This window comes from Orycteropus afer, unplaced genomic scaffold (assembly GCF_000298275.1).
Source record: "Orycteropus afer afer isolate SDZICR_OR568_19922 unplaced genomic scaffold, OryAfe1.0 scaffold00060, whole genome shotgun sequence".
In the NCBI taxonomy this organism is placed as follows: Eukaryota; Metazoa; Chordata; class Mammalia; order Tubulidentata; family Orycteropodidae; genus Orycteropus; species Orycteropus afer.
In genome coordinates this window covers 2995665-3016886 of record NW_006921647.1, presented here as the reverse complement: position 1 = coordinate 3016886, position 21222 = coordinate 2995665, and the positions used below count along the sequence as shown (strand labels likewise).

General features: G+C 36.7%; 1 protein-coding gene across 1 annotated transcript in view; it reads right to left on the bottom strand.

Moving 5' to 3' along the window:
- Positions 1 to 21222, bottom strand: part of ASPH (aspartate beta-hydroxylase) — a 294530-nt gene that overhangs the window by 236607 nt on the left and 36701 nt on the right. The window contains exons 5-11 of the mRNA XM_042780764.1: positions 14263 to 14355; positions 11080 to 11154; positions 7613 to 7738; positions 3140 to 3172; positions 2220 to 2276; positions 1643 to 1690; positions 954 to 986 (exon numbers count right to left, since the gene is read on the bottom strand). Coding sequence (XP_042636698.1) covers positions 954 to 986; positions 1643 to 1690; positions 2220 to 2276; positions 3140 to 3172; positions 7613 to 7738; positions 11080 to 11154; positions 14263 to 14355 — 465 coding nt within the window. The remainder of the gene's footprint in view (positions 1 to 953; positions 987 to 1642; positions 1691 to 2219; positions 2277 to 3139; positions 3173 to 7612; positions 7739 to 11079; positions 11155 to 14262; positions 14356 to 21222) is intronic.

The window sequence follows — 21222 nt, the reverse complement described above, 5'->3', positions numbered from 1 at the left end:
AAAAAAAAAAAAAAAATGTCAGTCTCTAGAGATCAAACCATTTTTCTTCCAAATAGTATAATTTGTATCTCATTAACAATAGCCACTGTGGGTGGTGATCTTGGTAAGGTCTCAAGTTTTAAATACAACTCTTGATGAAGAAGTCTATCAGGCCAACAATTAGCCATTTCTGAATTTCTTCGAGATTTACTAACTCTCATAAGACTACAAATGTCTTAAAAGTAGGAACCCTATATTATTCATATTTGAATTGTAAACTCTGAACTGTAAATACATGAAGTTATACCTAGTTGAATTCATTTCTTCTAAAGTCATCTTTGAAGTTATTGGAACAACAATGGTACCTTGAGCAAATTATGATCTTCAACAAATTATTTACAGTCTTGGCACCTACATCTGATCTAGGAATTAGGGAAAATACAGTCTATTTCACGGCATTCAATAAAGTAGGTTATGAAGTGTTGAGCCCAAGAAGACTGCCTAAATGTGAATCAGATGCTGCTCATTCCATTTGTCAGAACTATTTCTTCATGCTGCTTTTAAAGCTGGAGCCCGATTCTTCTGAACCTTCTCAATGGTGGCAGATCATTGACATTTATTTGAGGGTGGGATTAATTTGCAGAAACAGATAGAAAAGTTGACTTCTACTAAAGTAGTTATTAAAGCAGAAGACATACTTTAGTCAAAAGAGGTAGAACTAAAAAACAATGAGAAAAATCTTGAATAATTTATAATTACTTCCTAAGGCAACTTTTAATAAATAGTTTAAGAAATAATTTGGGCAATGTGGAATCACTGGAACAGGTAAGCAATCTTTGCATGTGGGTTCTTAGAAAACTACCATTCTGCATGTTTTAACTTAGTATAGCTTAAACCATCATTCTCCCTAGTTTATAGTCAAATTACAAGGAGATTGTAAAAGAAAAAGGTTACTTAAGGCTGTATTTTCAAACCTTGCTCATCATAGACTTGGTATGTTGTATCATCTGCAAAAGAGAGAATAGAACCAAATTAAGTATTAAATGAGTCATTCTGCATAACTGCTTAGCTAAAATAAAAAAATACAACTTAATCTCAAACACCAAATTCTATTCCTCTGAACATTACTGTCTGCAGTCAGTTATTAATGTGTCTGCCCAAAAACGGCTAAAGAAATGGCAGGTGTTTTTACAAAATTCCTCAAATTGGCCCAATGAAGATATACAGAAGTAGCACAAGGCACTAACATCTGGTTTTGTGGTAGAGGCAGTGGTAGATGAAGTGAAATATGAAAGCCTGAAATTTTCCTAGTAGTACCATTTTGTTATAAGGCAAAAAGTCACTTTCAAATTATTTCTTTTGCTCCTTTAAAAGAAAAACTACCATGGAAACTTATTACTGCAGTTGAAAACCCTAAATTCTATTTTAAGTTAAAAATACACATATTCATTTAAGGAGGCCAGGTCACGTAGTCATTAAAGCCATAAGCTGCCACCTCAAAGTTTAGCGGTTCAAACCGACTAACCACTCCCTTTTCCAGCCCACTGGGCAATTGCACTCTATCCTATAGGGTCACTATGATTTGGAATTGATGTCACAGCATGGACATTTTTTGTGTGAGTGTCTGGGTTTTTTTTTTTTTTTTTTTATTTTTTTTTAATACCTGCATCATGGTGCAACCTTTCATCATCTACTACTGGTTCACTGGAATCTAAAAAAAAAAAAAAAATTATCAGACACTATTCATAAGAATCACACATTTCTGATCCTTGTAACTATGTAAGGAATATTCTTTAATCCTTTTTTTAAAACTTAAAATGAGTAAAGTTCCATAACTCTATGTCACAAAGAAAACAGATCTAGGATTTGCACCTACTCTGTCTCTGCTACATTATACTGCCCATGTCACAAAGAAAACAGATCTAGGATTTGCACCTACTCTATCTCTGCTACATTATACTGCCCTTTAACTTCCAAATATTCTTTCCAGCATCCTACCTACAAAGACCAAACTCCCATTGGCAGTTTGAGAAACATATCTCTTTTTTTCCTTCACCTCACCATGCAGTATTAAACTATTATTCAGAAACTATTATAAATACCGGAATAATCAAAATGATTATAAGTACTATAAAGAGATCTCCATGCTGAATCAGAGTGAAAAGTCAACCGTGGGTTATAATGGCCTTAGCCACAGTCTCAAGTAGAAACAGGTGTCAATTCTGTTAACATTTACAAACCTGGATTTTCCTGTTCAGATATCATCTCTTCCGTGCCCTGATTATCATCCTGTTGAGCTAAAAATTAGGAAATTACAAACACAGTTCAAATAAGAAAAAAATATAATTGATATTCAAAACAGGAAAAGTAAAAAATTTCTAGTAATAATAGGAATGCAAAATAAAATTATAATGATGTTCTAATTTACATTCCCTCGTGGAACATATAAGTACTAAATATGCTAAAGTGAAGTATACCGATGAATATGACCATCCCCATCATCAACAGGTTGATACTCTAACCACAAAACAGTGTAGTTCAGTTCTCGTTTAGCTTACACAAATTCGACTATATCCAGCCAAGCAAAACTGAGAGAGAGAACAGTGCTGGTGGGTCCTCCTATCACTCAACAACCAGATGCCACTGAGAGCCCTGAATGAGAATGCACTTACCTTCTATCCCTCACTGGGACTTAATAGCTAAATAAGTCCCTGTGGTATTACTCCTTAGGTGGAATATAATTCTAGTTGTTTACAGACATGTACTTTTGAAAAAAATATAGGTCATAAGTGCTAGCCAATTATATTATGTGGTTCTCAAGCCTGGAAATAATTATCTAGTCCAATTCTGGAAGAAAAACTGGCCAACACGGTACAGGTATGACGAAAGATGATATATTAATCTCCAATGTGGCTATATCACCTCCAGGGATGCAAGACAACACACAATTGTGACCTTTCACTGACTTTGTTGTTTGACGCTACAAAACATGCAATTACACTATACCTTTTGACCTAGTAATCCCATTATTAGGAATTTACCCTTAGGAAGAAGAATTAAAAGTACAAAAACTATACTTACAAAAATTTTACAACATATATATGCACTCTTACACAAAAAGACTCATTCTAATCAATGAAGAATAGTACGTAAGTCTCACCTGTCTCTTCCATGTGGTAACTCTCCTCAGTTTCTGAAAAAATAACATTAATATCGATATGACTATTTTTATAAAATGGTACATACATATATATTGTACATGTATATTTTACATCTATGTTTATCATTATTGTTATTTTTAAAGCAAACATTAAAATAAAACATGAAAATATCATGTAAGTCTACTAAACTACTTTATCTTTCCTTAGAACTACATTTTGTAATGTCTCACATATTCTCTTATTTCATGCACTCAACAACTCACAAGGTTGATAAATACCATTAAATCTGCTGAAAAGAGAGAGGCTGGTTTATTTAGAGTAGCACAAAGGCTGGGCCTAGCAAAGGTGCTAATTTTCAGTCCAGTTCACATTCCAACATGGTGTTCTATTTTCTAGACCACAGTCTGTAGATGGGAAGCACAAAGGAAGAAAGGAGGAGACTCTGTAAGTTTGGGGCCGGAAAGGTAAATGTGCTGGTAACTTCACCCATATCCTCCCAATGGCAAAAATGCTACAACGAGGAGGGGATAGAATGGCAAACTTTCTGTTATATATATTTTACTGTTTTTAAGAAAAGTCCCACAGCCACATGATCCTGCTTGCTCTTATGATCTTTGCTAATCGCATTCAGCAGACAGCTGAAGAAGGCCCTGGTAGCACAGTGGTTAAAACACTTGGCTGCGAACTGAAAGTCCATCAGTTGAAAACCACTAGCTGTTCCACAGGAGAAAGATGAGGTGGTCTGCCATAAAGATTACAGCCTTGGGAACCCTATGGAACAGTTCTTCCCTGTCTTACATGGCTGCTATGAGTCAGGATCAACTTGATGGCAATGGATCTATAAAGCTGAATTTTTTTTTCCCCCTGATTTCTATCCCCAACCCTAACCTACTCTCCTCCCCTCCCTTCCCTAAATTGAAATATTTTTAATTTCTGAAGACTTTTGACAAGCAACTTTTAAGTTCAAACTGATGCTGTTCCAATAAAAAATTAGACCAGAAGATAAGGTTTCTTCAAATATATGAACTTCTGAGAAGCGTTTCTTTATAGCCCTTATCTATAACTTCTAACTTCAAGAATGTCAAATTCCTCATGTTTTTCTGATGATTTGAGTGTCTTCACCACAGAAGTATACTTAAGTACATAATCAGCATCTATGATACCACAATTCTGACCAACTGTCAGTGTTGCAGGAGCTCTGGTGGCGTAGTGCCTAAGTCACTTGACTGCTAACCAGAAGGCTGGTGGTTCAAACCCACCAGCCCCTCCTTGGAAGGAAGGTTGGACAATCGACCTCAGTAGTGACACCATGTTGGAAACCCAAGGAGGGGTCACTATGAGTCAGATCCAACTTGTCGGCAATGAGGTTTTTTTTTTTGTTTGTTTGTTTGTTTTTTGTCAGTGTTGCAGAGTCACCTGGCTACAGATAGGAGCAGGCAGGAAGCATCAGGGACACACATTAATTAGCATCCTTACTCAGAAATTAGAAACATTTCTCCCATAGAAATCATGATATGGATGATTGCTTAAGTTATACAAATGCCTATTTTCAACGCAAAAAGTCCTGAAATCAAATACATTTTCAAAAACATTTTGTTTGTATTTTTCACAGAAAATGATGCATTATATACAATTCTGTAGGTTGATAGGGGAACCAATCATCATTGATACCATTATTTCTGTGGAAAGTGCATCTCCTGCTCTAAACAGGCAAGAATACGAGCTTTGGCAAAAAGTCCATTCATAAGTTAGAGTCTACTTGCTTCAAAAATAATTTTGGAAATTATTATATTGTCAGAGCTAGGAATATTTTATTTTCATTACTTTTATGTTTTAAAAGGGAGCCCTGGTACCATAGTGCCTAAGGTATTTGATTGCTAACCAAAAGGCTGGCGGTTCAAATCCACCAGCCACTCCTCAGAAGGAAACTGGGTAATCAACTTCCGTAGAGATACTGCCTCAGAAACCCAAGAAGGAGTCATTGTGAGTCGGAACTGATTGGAAAAGTCCTTGCACACAGGGAAGAGGTAACTATGGGGAGGAAGTGGGAAGAGAACTGTTGTGTTGTGGGAAATGTAGTCAATGTCATGAAACAAAGTGAATGTGAACTGCTGTATGGAAAATTAATTTGTTCTGTAAAATATCACCCAAATCACAATGAAAAGTTAAAAAAAAAGTCCTTGCAACCACTTAGCAGATATAGAAGGCTAACCCCTCTACTCAATTCTTAATGGGGAGAGGCTCTGGGGAGCTCCACCTGATTCTCTCTGGCTCTGAGCACAAAGCCATTCATCGACTGTGTGCGTGAGCTACATGGAAAAATAAAATCGAACAGCTACTCTTTTTCTCAACTTTGGCTGCACTTGACAATGCTCTCTGACCACCACAGAATACAACGAGCAATTAGTAAGAGACATTTAGGCCACTATTATCCTGATATTAAAACCAGACAAAGATATTACAAGGAAACTACAGACCAATATGCCTTATAACCACAGATACAAAAATCCTTAACATTTTAGCAAATCAAATCCACCAATAAAGGATACTGTACTACATCCAAGCAGGGTTTATCCCTATTCTCTTGGTCTATGATGGATACAAGTGAAGAATTTTTAAAAGCTCTCCAGGTGATCTTAATTGCATCTAAGACTGAAACTATTTGTAGGGATATCAGTTCATCTCGGGAGCTATGGTGGTGTAGTGCCTAAGGAATTAGACTGCTAATCAGAAGGCTGGTGGTATATCACATTCACAAGAGATTCTAGCTCTATGGCTTTAGATCTTCCTACCTTCACTAGCACTATGGGTTTGGATCTACAGCCTATTTATCATAGTTCTGTCTACTGCTCTGGACTTGATGTAGTCCTAGCTAATCTTGGAACCCAGTCAGGCATTGTGTGTCTAGACACTTCACTCCTTGTGGTCATGATATTGAAGAAGTCTTGAGGTAATTCGATGGTATACTCTGATGATTATTATATGGTGGAACATAACATGGTATTTCTGTGTTCCATCAATGTTTCCCCAGTTCCAGCATGGAAACTGTTTTCTTTCATTACTTTTCAGAACTGAAACACCTACCTTAAATAAGCACTATTTCATTAGTACTTATTTCAAATATAAAATTATATAAAGTAATGTACTTTTTATATATTTTAAAGAAAGGACTACTTTAAGGTAAAAGGAGAAAGAATGATACCATAAAAACCAAGCATGTGTAGTTAATTTGACAGGGCTTCATATCAGAGATAGTATCACATTTTTAACCACAGCAGAATCCAAAATACATGAATAAAGGGTTTTTTTATCAACACAGGAATTACTTGTCTCTATCTTAACAGGGGGAGCTCTGATAGCACAGTGCCTAAGGCACTTGACTGCTAACCAGAAGGCTGGTGGTTCAAACCCACCAGCCACTCCTCGGAAGGAAGGTTGGGCAATCTACTTCCGTAGTGATACTGCCTCGGAAACCCAAGGAGGGGTCGCAATGAGTCGGGTCCGACTCCATGGCACATAACAACAACGACATCTTAATACGGAATCTACCTTTCTGTAACAGTAACTCTAGCTTGCCTAATGCAAATGGGCTAAGGTAACTATTCAAGTAATACTTAAATAAACAGCATTTAATTTTAAATGTTGATATATTGATATAGAATTGTTGTTGTTATGTGCCGTTGAGTCAAACCTGACTCATAGCGACCCCTCCTTGGGTTTCCAAGGCAATATCACTACGGAAGTAGGATTGCCCAACCTTCCTTCCGAGGAGTGGCTGGTGGGTTTGAACCGCCAGCCGTCTGGTTAGCAAGGAAGTGTCTTAGTCACTATGCTACCAGAGCTCCATTGATATAGAATAGGTACCAGCAAACTATGATAAATGGCCCCAAACCAACTACCTCCCATTTTTGTAAACAAATTTTACAAGAACACAGCCACACTCACTCATTTAAATATTGTCTATGGTGGCTTCTATACTGCAATGACAGAAGTGAGATTGTATGGCCTACAATGCCTAAAATAATTATTATCTGTTTTTTTTTTTTTTTTTTACAGAAAAAGTTTACTGATGTCTGGTATATAAGCTAAGAATTTTGTTCTACCCTTTATAGTTAGAGTCATATCAAAACAAGAATCTGTGATAAATTATTAAGTCAAATGTTCCACAAGCTGTTTGAAATTTCTTGTAACAAGTGGCACCCTAGGAAGGAGATTATAGTAAAAGTAATTTGCTGAAGTATTTCACTTACTTTCTGGAAGACATTTATATATTCTGAGAGTTTCCATTAAACTACTTTGACTCATAATTAGACTATTTATTTTAAGAAAAAAATCTTTCAATTGATGTTTTTAGCTTCAACTTAAAAAATGTTTTAAATATTGATGTTAAAAGTGTTCAAGAAAAATTTCAGTAATTCTAATTACAAATTGCCCACTGTATTTTATAGCTGAAACCAAACAAGTTGTTCTACCTTCATGAAATGTTTCAGTTTCCAGGTTCTCAAATTTCTCCTCTACATCATTTCCTGTAAGGAAATCTTCATCTTCCAGTTCCTGATCTCTTGCTGGTGCATCCTCTTCTTGATGCAGGTCCTCCCCTTTAAAGACAATAATTAAACAAAAGAACAGCTGTCTGAGTTATCAAAATATACACATAAGCTTCTCTAGAATGGTTGCCACATGATCCCTTCTGCAGTAGGAGGGGAATGTCCTCACCCAATTCAGGCCACTGCAGAATGCTGCTGCCCACTCCCAAGCTATTTCTCACTCTGGCCAAGTGCTAGTCCGTCTCAAAAGGGGATAGGTCCTTACTTGCTAGACTGTGAACTCCTGAAGGACTTCCTATCTTTTGTCTACTATTATATTCCCAGCACTGAGGACCATGCCTAGCCACAGGAAGTGTTCAATAAACATTTGATGAATGAATAAACAAGTTTATCATTATTAATACATCTGCCTCTTCAATTATCACTGAGATAATGGCATAAATTTCATGTAACAACTTCAAATGACTATGCAAATGTTCTGTAACAAAGAACAGCTAACGGCCTATCTAAACGGTATTCTAGGTTACGGATTTACCTGTATTATACTGGGCACTCAAAGGCTTCTCCTATGCTTTGTCTTTAAGTTGTGCAAAGATGCCCATTTTCTCCTCTAAGAGGAACTTTATGATACACTGGGCTGTTCTGCTTCTTTTGTGTACTTGTTAGACATGCCACATTATTCCCCTGTAATATGGTTTAGTTTGTCACACTGCTGTTAAGAATTCTCCCAAGAACAACTTGATATAGCTTCAGTGTCTTCTTTATGTTGTAAGAACTAAATTGAACTGTGCTTAGACATGCAGGACCACAGAGTATTCAGAAGCATGGGATCTGGTATGTGTGGCTCTAAATCCAGGCTCTTCCACACACCCACTGTGTGACTCTGGCAAAGTAACTAAACTGCTCTGTGTCTAAGATTTTTCTTGCATAACACAGGAATGAGAATAGTACTTACACCAAAAATGGGCATCTTTGCATAACTTAAAGACATTGCTATATAGCAATGCTGTGAGAATTAAAGAACTTAGAAAAATACTTGGCCCATTATAAGTATTCAAGTATTATTACTACTACAATTATTGTAATCACAGTACTTTTATTATTTCTACTATGACTGAATTTTCCCCATAGACCACAGTTTTCCTTAGTTACTCTACCTTCAGTATGGCAGGCAGAGTGATGCCCCCAGGTGTTACTGAATTATGTAGGCTTATTCATGCCTACGGGAGCTCTGGTAGCGCAGTGCCTAAGGCACTTGACTGCTAACCAGAAGGCTGACAGTTCAAACCCACCAGCCACTCTTCGGAAGGAAGGTTGGGCAATTTAATTCCCTAGAGATACCACCTAGGAAACCCAAGGAGGGGTCGCTATGAGTCGGGGCCGACTGGACAGCACATTACAACACATTCATGCCTACACTCTTTGTTTCTGTCATCTCATCATAGCTGTGCTGTGCTGCTGCTTCTCATTTCAGAGTTTCTGGTCTCAATAAACTAGTCACCCATATGATTCCTATCACTAATTTTACTACTCTTTTACTCTTGCCATAATCATTTTCCTGGACTTTCCTTTTACTCTGTCCAGCAGAATGTTATGCTTTGACATTAGCAGTCATGCCAAATCTTGTTCACTATTGTATTCTCAGCTCCCTAGCCATCACTGTTCAATAAAAAGTCAATTTTCAGTAGGAAAATCAATCAAATATGGTACATTACCTTTGAGTTTCCATTGTCCAATCAGGGCAGTATATGATGAAAAGAAAACAGTTCACCTTTCCCAAGGGCTTACTAGGCCCAAGACATTGCCAAGTCCCTATATCCACTACACCAATGACATGAGATAGCTACTATTAGCTCACTGATAGATGAAGAAATTGGGAGAGTCTGCTAAGGTCACACAGCTAATAAATGGCAGATACAGGATGCGAACCCAGAAATGCAATACACAATCATGGAAGGAGAAGATTATGTTAGAGACAGTGGTCAGGGAGGCCAGGTTTAGGCTAATGAGATGTGAAGATCAGGAAGAAGCATGTGGCAGGCAGAAGATACAAGAGCAAAGGTCCTGAGGTAGCAACAGAGTTGGCAATTATAAGAAAAGGCCAGTTGAGCTAGAGAAAGTAATTGAGGGGGAGAAACAGACTGGGAATAGATAAGGCACAACTGGACAGGAGGACGTGTCAAACATGGATTACAGAGGTGCAAGGATGGGAACGGGGAGACTTGACTGTGATGATGGCTGATGCACTGCATATGTAGGGTATGTGCTGGAGACAAAGTTGGTATGACTTGTTGACAAACTGTGAAGAGTGTAGAAGACAGAAAAGTAAGGAAAATTCCCAGATTGTCTTAAAATTAAATTCCCAGTTAGTCTTAAATAACTGAGTGGGCAAGTGAGGTCTTTAACTAAAATATAGAAGACATGGTTAAGATCAAAGGTTTTGTGTGGACAGGAAAGGAACTGTAAGATGCTTCTGTAAATATTATAGCCTTGGAAACTCTATGGAGCAGTTCTCCTCTGTCCTATATGGTCACTATCAGTGAGTCAGAATCAACTTGCTGGCCACAGGATTCTTCATGCATCATTAATTTTTATTTTTGTTATTCACTTATTCCTACCATTGCCTTATTAGATTTATATAATAAGTTCCTTCAGAATGAGACAGGGTATTGTTGTTGTTGTTGTTATGCGCCGTATAGATGAAATAAATCTAGTACTATTTCAGAAATAATATTTATCCTCTAATAATGTGGACACATTGCACTGGGCAAATCTGCTGCAAAAGACCACAAAGTGTTAAAAAGCAAAGACGTCATTTTCAAGACCAAGATTCATCTGACCCCAAAAATGGTATTTTCAATTGCCTCATATGTATGTGAAAGCTGGACAGTGAATAAGGGCCAATGAAAAAGAATTGATGCATTTGAATTATGGTGCTGGCAAAGTATACTGCATGTACCATGGACTACCAGAAGAACGGACAAATCTGTCTTGGAGGAAGTACAGCCAGAATGCTCCTTAGATGTGAAGATGGTGAGATTTCATCTCACCTAACTTTGGCATTTCATGAGGAGGGACCAGCCCCTGGAGAAGGACATCATGCTTGGTAAAGCAGAGGGGTCAGCAAGAAAGAAGACCCTCGACAGCACAGATGGACACAGTGGGTGTAATAACAGGCTCAAAAATAGCAATAACTGTAAGGATGGGATGGAACTGGGAAGCGTTTTATGCGTTGGAACGGACTCAAGAGCATCTAACAACTTTGAATAAAAAGTGAAAGACAACCAATGAAATACTGAAGTAACATTTAAGCTTAAAAATAACGTTCAAGTTGACTTATGTAACTTAACATTATTTTAGCAACTCATGACAAAACAGACTTTAATTCATACCATGTTCTGTATGTACCGTTTCATGGAGAAGGGACTGAATTTGTTCCTTTACTTCATCTTCGATATTCTGGGACTCTAAAATAATTACAAAACATAACTAAATAGAAAAATTTCAACATTAATTTCAACACAATTTTCAATGACAATAGGATATTCATGTATACAAATTAAATGAATATATGTGGCTAATCAACTATGCATTCTTTTCATATTAGCTTAACTTTGTTTTTCTATATTGGCAAGTATGATGGATAATTTTCAATTGGATCTACTTTGTCAGCAAATATAAATGTTACATGACTTCTCCATAAGATTTTTAAAAAGAGAAAACTAATTTGGGTTCAGATCTTCCTTAAAAAAAAAGTCTCACACAGAGAAAAATCACTTTAGTCAATCTTCAATAATTAGCATAATTCAAGATCATGACAGAATAACAGAAGTGTTAATGATTAATAATAACAAACCTATACTGAATGTTTTCAATGTTCAATTAGTGGTCCCACATTAAGGACAGTAAATACCTAAATCGAACTTTTAAAAAATATTTTTCTTCAAAACAGCAATAATATAAATGTTTACTTTATAAATGTTAACATAGAAGGACAAAATTTTCACAAGAGAAGTATGGGAAATAAAGATAACAAATGAGGAAGACAATGTCAGCATACAGTAAAATATGTGGTCATTGACAGTCAGCAGGAAGCCTCACCTAACTAGTCTACTGATATGGGAGGATGGTCAAGGTGGAATGAAAAAAATCCACAAATTGTTAAGAAGCATGAGTAGAAAATTATAACTTTTATCATTGGAAAATCTCCTCTAACCGGAAAGTCGATGTTGTTGTTGTTGTTATGTGCTCCTGAGTCGGACCCAACTCATAACAACCCCTCCTTGGGTTTCCGAGGTGGTATCACTACTGAAGTAGATTGCCTAACCTTCCTTCCGAGGAATGGCTGGTGGGTTTGTACCACCAGCCTTCTGGTTAGCAGTCAAGTGCTTCAGGCACTACGCTACCACAGCTCCCCTAGAAAGCCCATAGATTCAAATAAATTGGAATCACAAAAGTAAAAAACATTAACAATGACATTCTGATATGACTGTGGTACCTACCAGACTTAACTGCAGCATCAAACAATAAAGAATAAAGATGCATCTATGATTACATTGACACTATTGTATACTTTCTGTCTCATAAACATAGTCTGTATGTCCAATGAATAAAAGGAACACTAGGCTTAGTATTATAAATGCTTTCATATGAAATAATGCCAGTGATATTAGTTATGTTGAAAGTTAATCTTTATCAACAAAAATAGAATAATATGAACTTCTGGCAGGAAAGTAATTTAAACATAGCATCTGTTGTGTTAATTTAATTACAAGACAAAGTTTCTAAAGTACAAATAATGCCTTATATTTTTGCAGATGTTTGTATTTCACTAATCAGTTTTATATAATTCTAACATTATAGAAGAGTTTGCCAGTCTCTATCTCTCCCTCAGTATCTCTCACAATGCCTATGATCACCTACCTCCTAACTGGACTCCCAGTTATACAACTGCTGACAGTACCTGTTCAGTGAATGCAACGTGAGTTATGCAACACTCGGGGGAAGAGTACACTTGGCTGCTTTGCTAAAACCATAAATAATGGCTTCCTTTGTTCTAATAGATCAAACTCAAGTTCCTTGGAACAGAATGTAAAATCTACACAATCTAGCCTTCATATGTTTCCATAATCATCTGCTTCCAACATTCACTTTGAACCTGGTGAACAGACTAGGCTGCTTTGTTGTTCCATGATTTTGTTAATGCTTTTCCTTTCTCCTGGTAGGGAGGCATAAGCCAGACTACAAGGGGTTAAAGAGTGAATGGAAAATAAGTGAAAAATACAAGTGTAGAATCTTCTTTCAAAAGTTTGGCTGGCACAGTGAGGAGAGGGACTGCAAAGCAGAGAGAAACAAATGTAGGTGTCACAAGAGGTTTTATTTAAATGGGACAAGTAATTATGTTTATACAGTAGGTGGACCAAGTCACAGAAGAGAGAGAAATTAAAGACCTAGATAAGAGAAAGTTGAGAAGACAGTATTTAAACCAAAACAAATATTATGAAGAAGTTAAGAATGATATAAGCTGAAAATAAACTGACAGATTAGTGGAATATGTCCACAATAATTTTCAGAGAGTAATATTAACAACAACAAAAAAAAAAGTGGAAAACAAATTGTAAGGCTTTTCATTGTAGGTATGTTACCTTCGGAAAATTTCTATACAAGATTTTTAAATTATAAATTTATTTGCTGTGAAGTAAAATTTGAGGCACTAAATCAGAATACACATTTAAATTATAAGTTAAAGAAAAAAAATAACTTCAATTTCCAGCGCCACGGTAAGATTATAGTAATTCTACAGGAATGGGAGAGACAGTATATTCTTCTGAGATTAAAACTGGAATAAATAAAAATCAGAGCAACAGAGTGATCTTAGAAGGAAATGAAGAAAAGCAAATATTCATGAGCTCAGTGATAAAACCAACCAAACTACTTTTTGGATATAGTATTTAAAATTGCCAGTAAATATGTAGTATTGTACCTAAACCTTCCAATAGGTGGCAGAATGAAATCATATTTCTTGAGTACTGAGTAAATGAAAATTTTGCAGAAACTAAATATTAATTTATAATAAATTGTGGTTGTTGTTGCTATGTGCCGTGGAGTTGGACCCGACTCATAGCGACCCCTCCTTGGGTTTCCGAGGCAGTATCATTACGGAAGTAGATTGCCCCATCTTCCTTCCAAGGACTGGCTGGCAGGTTTGAACCGCCAGCCTTCTGGTTAGCAGTGAAATGCCTTAGACACGATCTATTTTTACTTTTCAATGCAATATGGCACAGCAGTGCTAGAACAACTGAGAAACAGCACTCTTAGTTCACAATGTTCCTATAAGTAAGATCTAGGGCAGGGAAATCTGTACCTTGGCTTCTTTATCTCAAAAATTAAAATTACTCAGTGTAAATCTTTACTAGAAAAAAAAATGTGCCACTCACTATAAAACTCAAGCAGAGAAGAAAAAGTAATTCATTATTCTGTAAAAAATGTGAACAAATTCTGGGTAGCACATTCTGAAAACTAAATACAATTGCTATTGGGTGAAGGCATTCCTGTTAGAACAAAGGACAGCTTACCTGCCTCAGAGGGTGCCTGCTCCCCGTGCACTTCATGTGGCTCCAACTCTTCCAATGGTACTTTTGGCTCTGAGGCAGATCTTTCCTTAAGTCCTGCATTTTGTATTCACAAAATTAACTTAAGCTTTCTTTCTTTTTTTTTTTTTTTAAGCACATTAAACCAGGAAAAATAATATTCTCATTTATCAATAATTCTTCTGAGTAATCCAGTTTCCAATGCCAAAAACTATATGAAAAAGTTTAAATGCCTAATTACACGTAAAGTACAAAAATAATTTAACTTCATGTAGGCCTTTAGTATCACTTTATCTAGGTTAATCTTTGGTATAACAAATAAAACGAGTATCATTGCTTAAATATTCATCTCTGTAGTCGTGTCTGTACCTGCCAAGAGAAGGTCATTATGAGTTTAAACTCTCTTATTTTTAAGTATCTGATTAAGTGGCTAATTAATTCCCATCCTAAAGTCTAAATACAGTACTAAAAGGAAGATGGACCTAAGCTTTTTATTGTTAATTCTTGCACCCTCCCTCTTCTGATTTCTATTACTGAAAACAAGTAGAAAGCATACCACCTAGAATCATATAAGGGAAACACTGTTATTCCATAACAGCTAAAAGATATGACAAAAAAACTCCCTTTAATTCTTAAGTAAGTAAGACATCATGGTAAATTAACATGAAAGTTAATTTTAAAGTCAATCCAAGTCTAAGATTTATCATACTAAGTTAGTTCTTTTGTGTTTTATGTGTAGAATGTTAGACCATATCTTCAATTAAATGTAACTATTTAGAAAACTGTTATGTGACGTCGAGTAGGACGCATCTCATAGCCACCCCTCCTTGGGTTTCCGAGGAGTTATCACTACGGAAGTAGATTGCCCAACCCTCCTTCCGAGGAGTGGCTGATGGGTTTAAATTGCCTGTCTTCTGGTTAGCAGTCAAGTGCCCTAAGCACTAGGCTACCAGACCTCCCTTTAGAAAACTAAGCTAGGTTTAAGAGCCTGATGATTCCATTTACTGAATCCAGGGGTTCTTCCCTTCTTATTGAAAACCCAGTTACTAATGGCATATCAACAGATTTGAGTGAAAAGGTCAAGACAGAATTGAGAGGCAGTTTTCTTAAGTACCTTTCTGTATCTCTTCCTTTACATATATACTTTAGTTTGAAATTTTTCTCATTTCAATGTCTTTTACTCAATTCTATTTTTCCCTATTATTCCCTTTTCTACACCCTATCATTACTCCCTGATTAGTATGCTGCTCTGTTCTCCCAAATCCCATAAAGATACTGGACCCCACATCATTTACGTTTCCTCTAGTGTTATTTCCAACACTACTTCCACACAAAAGCCAACACAAACATCAACACATTTATGTTTTGTACCTCTAAGTGATTTCTAACTATAGATTCCAAAGAGAATGTACACAAATACCCATAGATTCTTTTGTAGTTGAGTTTTAGACTAGGGACAAAAGCCTATTAAAACATTCTATTTTGAATTCCATATTCTAGGCTGAAAAATAACTATCCTACCCTTTCCTGTGATACTGCCTCGGAAACCCAAGGAGGTGTTGCTATGAGTCAGGTCTGACTGGACAGCATGTAGCAACAACAACAACCCTTTTCTGTTTAAATACAAGCAGTCCTCAGGGAAAGAGTCTGATTTACAAACAATTTCTACTTGCTTTTTAATGTTATGTAAATTTGCCCTCACTTAGAAAAAACTGAACGAACCAGTATTCCTAAGAACTTTATCTTCCCTTGCTGCACATGCAGCTTTTAAATCATTGAAAGGGCTTCAGGCCTTTTTCTTACACTGAAGTGAGGCTAAATAAGAGCTGTATGCACCTGTTCCAACTAACCTACTAATTCTTAAAGACACAGTTAGAAATGGATCTCGTTCGTACCCCAGGGACTGCCTGTAATCCATTTTTACATGATTCAACTATTAATAGATGGGCATGGAACTGTCTATTGCCATATTCTGTTGAATGAATACAAGCAAACCAAACTCACTGCCATCAAGTCAATTCTGACTTACAGTGACCCCCTTTGGGTTTCCAAGCCATAAATCTTTCCAGAAATAGATTGCCCAGTCTTCCTTCTGTGGAATGCTGGTGGGTCTGAAGCACCAACCTTCTGGTTAGTAGTCAAATGCCTTAGTAAGCACTATGACACCAGAGCTCCTTGTTGAATGAATAGTGTAAACCTCATAAATCTAATAATAATTAACTAATTTATCATTGCACTCTTAGTATGTAACAGCTGGCACATACTCACTCACTCAATCATTGCCATAGAGTCAATTCTGACTCACAGCAACTCCTCTTGGGTTTCCGAAGAGGTATCTCTATGGAAGTAGATAACCCAATCTTCCTTCCGCAGAGTGGCTGGTGGGTTTGAACTTCCAGACTTCTTGTTAGCAGTCAAATGCCTTAGGCACCACACCACCACTTGACAGGGTTATTGTTGTTGCTGTTATGTGCCGTCAAGTCGAACCCTACTCATAGCGACCCCTCCTTGGGTTTCCGAGGCAGTATCACTATGGAAGTAGATTGCCCCATCTTCCTTCCAAGGAGTGGCTGGTGGGTTTGAACCACCAGCCCTCTGGTTAACAGTCAAGTGCCTTAGGCACTACGCTACCACATCCAATGATGAGCGCTCTGTTTTAATCTAAATGGAAGCACAGTCCTATAGGGCTGGGGCTCAGGAGCTGCATGAGTGAGTCAGGGCTGTAGAGATGGGGCACGGGACTCACATCACTTTCTCAACTACTAACATCAACAAAATTCATCTCTCTGCTCCAGCACCCACCATCACAGTACCATGATCTCACTTCCCTGGGTCACTTCCACTTTATGTGTGTTGTTCTGTGTAATTATTTCACACTCAAAAGTGCCTCAGTCTGGATGAAAAATGACCTGGTCATCCCTCACTAATCCTGTATACAGCAGGCTTTCAAACTGTGAAGGTGTTTCAAGGGTTCAGTAGATAAAGGAAATGTTGTACCACTGAACAATAAAGATTTAAACTGCCTGAAATCCCTACTGTTACTGGATTTTGAGAAATGTTTCATTTGAAAAAGAAGTTCCAAAAGTGTTTGAAACTATTAGTAAGTGGGCATCAATAGACAATGTCTCAATGTCAGCTTTCCCTGCATCAAATGGAGATTACTGGTCTTCAAAATTTAGACAGTAAAATATACTAAGAGAAAGCAAAAGCATTTAACAGGAGAAAATACTGAGCAGTTCTCTTTTCTGTCCAAATTGGCAGTGAATTCCTTATTGATAGCTGGTCACAGTTATTTCAAATGAATCAGTGCAAAATTAAATGACATTGCAGACTTCAGAGAAGCTAAGGATTGCAATACCACATCCCTTTCTCTAGATTGATAAAAACTTTTTAAAATTAAACAAAACATATTCTGGACTAATTCTTATTCCTTTAATAACCCATCATATGGAAGATTACTCCTGCAAGCTTCATTGTAGTGGTCCCAAAAAACTTTTCTGTCACCCAAATTCATTTTGATCCATGAATTAAGTGTCCCCCACCAAACAGTGGTAAAGGCAAGTCTCATATAAGCTTTGAGGTAAATAAATAAATAAGCAAATATTAAGAAAAATGCACACATAAAAGGTCAGTTCACAATAAATAGAAAGGTTTTCAAATAGCATTTATTATGGACACAAATGCCAAGGAGTAGCATTGAAATAAGTATCTAAAATTATGAAATGAGATGTACCAGTTTTGTTACGCAAGGGTTTGCATGTAACAGAACATCCATTCACAATGGCTTGAGCAATAAGGAAATTTATTATCTAACTGAACACATAGTGCAGGCTGGCTTGATCTCAGCACTGGCTTCATCCTTTGGCCAGTAGAGCAGCTACAAGCTTCTCTGAACAGAGAAGATGATGTCCATGAGCAAAAGGACCACCCCTTACTTTGCTTCTTTTTAGGACTGAGCGATTCTTTCCTAGAAGCTCTCAGCAATCTTTGCTTTCAATTTCAATATTCAGAACAAGAACCCACATTCATTTCTAAACCAATCACTGACAAGAGGACCAGAATAACCACAAGTGCATGGTGTAATTATCTAATTATCTAGGGTTGAAAGAATGCTGAGTCAACCACAATGGCCACTCCATAATTTGGAAAATAAATTCCCTTAAAACATACCTTGATTTTAGTTAGTTAGGCTCATTATACCAATTAGGAAATTTTAAAATCATTTTTGTATTTAATAAATATGTAATTATTCTTCTGATTTTAATTAAAAATGGGAGAAGCTATATAAATTAAGTGAAATCAACCTTTCACAGAGAATTTGATCACCTGACACAGGTACCTTAGCCTAGTATTAACTTTCTTCATGTACTATTGCCCAACTACACTTGACCACATTCAGAAAGAATAAATGTACTTTATTTGCATAAATATGTGACAACTACCATAGCTGAACATTTACAGTTGTTGTTCCTGGCCTGTATAATCAGTATAATAAATTGCACACTACACTCATTCAACAAATACTTATTTGGCACTTACAAGCCACTGTTCCAGGTAAGGATACAGTGTAAACATACACACAAAAAGCCCTACTTTCACGGAAGGGAGCAATCAACAAAAAAAAAAAGGGAAGGAATGTGAAAATTTTATCAAATCTGATGATGATACATGCAATGCTAAAGCTGTTAAAGCAAAGATTTGGGACAGGAAGTGCCAAAGTGAGGAAAAGGAGGACAGGCTTGCTATTTAAAATCAACCAGTGAGGATACGATTCACTGATAACATCTGAATAAACTCCCAAAGGAAATCAGCATCTAGAATGTGAGCTTATCGGGAAAGAGAATTTCAGGTAAAGAAACAGCCAGTACAAAAGTCTTCAGCTAGGAGCATGTTTGGTACAAGGACCAACAAGGTGGTCAAAGCAACTGGAAGGATGAGCAAGGACATGAATGACCAGAAAGGTCCTGTGAGATGTATAAGGAAGGCCTTTACTCTTAGTGAAAACTAAGGGTTCACATTTCATAAACACAAACTGCTTCCTCAATACTACAAAGATATGCAGAGAAAATAATAATAATAAATAGTATTTTGTTTCATAGGATTTCATATACTTAGCCCATAAAAGCTATGAAATTATATAAAAAAAATTTACCAGACTTTAGTTTACTAATTCAATAGTGTACAGATTGATGAAAATTTTGATCTTACCTATACAAATTACTCCAGCTTCTATTATCCAAAAAGGGTAATTGCTCAGGGCTGTTACTGCTTTAAATGCAAGTAGTCAAACAGTGTTGGTCAATATACAGTCATCCCTTGGTATCCCACACAGTACTGGCTCCAGGACCCCCATGGATATCAAAATCCACTGATGTATACATCCCTTATAAAAATGGCATAGAATTGCATATAACCTATGCACATTCTCCTGTATATTTTAAATCTTCTCTAGATTATTTTTAATACCTAATACAATATAAATGCTATATAAATAGTACTTTATGTTCCCTTTTAGCTTTTCAAGGATTGCTTTGACCACTTGATTCTTTTCCCCAAAAAATATTTTCTATAAGCCTTTGGTAAAACCACAGATGTGGAAATCTACAATATGGAAGACTGACCATACTCCAAGAATAACACTAAAAAGCACATGAAATTTAAGAAATGCTCTGGGAAATCAATAAATCAGGAAGGCATGTACAATAATTGACTATGCTAATCCTGGTTGTTGCTCCTGGTTTGTATAATCATTGAATACAGATCTTAGCAGGAACACCAATGGTAGTCCTGGAACTGATCAAAATTGTGAGATTCCCAGGAACTAAAAAGAGACCAATGATATACAGTAAGAGCCATCCCTAATTTAAAGTATCTTCACACAACCCAGGGTAGACAGAGTTCAGAATAAAGATGAACTCCATCACAAAAGAATTAAACACTTTTAAGAAAGGTTCTTAATAGCCTGGTTTCAGGACAAATAAAAGGACTCCATACAAATAAGGACAGGACTCACATTTAACAACTTACAGAATACAGTTTGAGTGTGCAGTACATACATATATAGCACGGTGTATAAGAGCTCAGGCTAGTGAATCAGATGGACCAGGCTTTAGAGCCTATCTCAAGCACTTTATCACTGTTAGAACTTCTGTGATTCTCCTAAATGAAAAACCAGCATAAGATATTACCTCCCTAGCAAAATTTCAAGAATTAAATGAGGTAACTTAAACCCATTAAATATACATTTTTGCACCAATATGTATTTTCCTTTTATTTCCTCTAAAGGAACAAATGCATGCCAACTCCCTGCACATGATCATGGACAAACACACACAGAGCAACATGAAAACAATTTGAGGCAACTTGCAAGTTAGTTAAAATATATTTCAAGTATTGAAGAGTCTTCTGGGTTTCCTTTTGTTGTAGTAGTTTTAATTAACATTTTTCTTCTAATATTATTTAAGTTACAACAGAGCTGAAATATTTTAACTCATCTATGTTTATATATTCATCCATGATTTAATAAATATGCATTGAATGGCTATATTATTCTCAGTTACTATGATAGGTCCTGGAGATATATCATAGTCTAGCAGCAAGTCCATGATAATTGGAGTACAGACAGGGTCCGACCAGCTGGAAGGATTAGAGAACTTCAGACGTGATGACTGAACTGAGTCCTGCAGGAGAGGCAGAAGATGGCTCAGAGTGAGAGTGGGTTCTACGCAGAGGGCATAGTGAACAGGACTAACAATAACTCCAGTTTCATTATTTTCTTCCCAAACCCCTCACTTACTTCTAACACTTCACTGAAGGGACTATAACTACCTTGATCATTCCTATCCCCAGTGCCTAACACAAGCCCTGGTGTCCTGAATGTTGTTGTTGTTGTTGTTATGTGCCGTCGAGTCAGCCCTGACTCATAGCGACCCCTCCTTGGGTTTC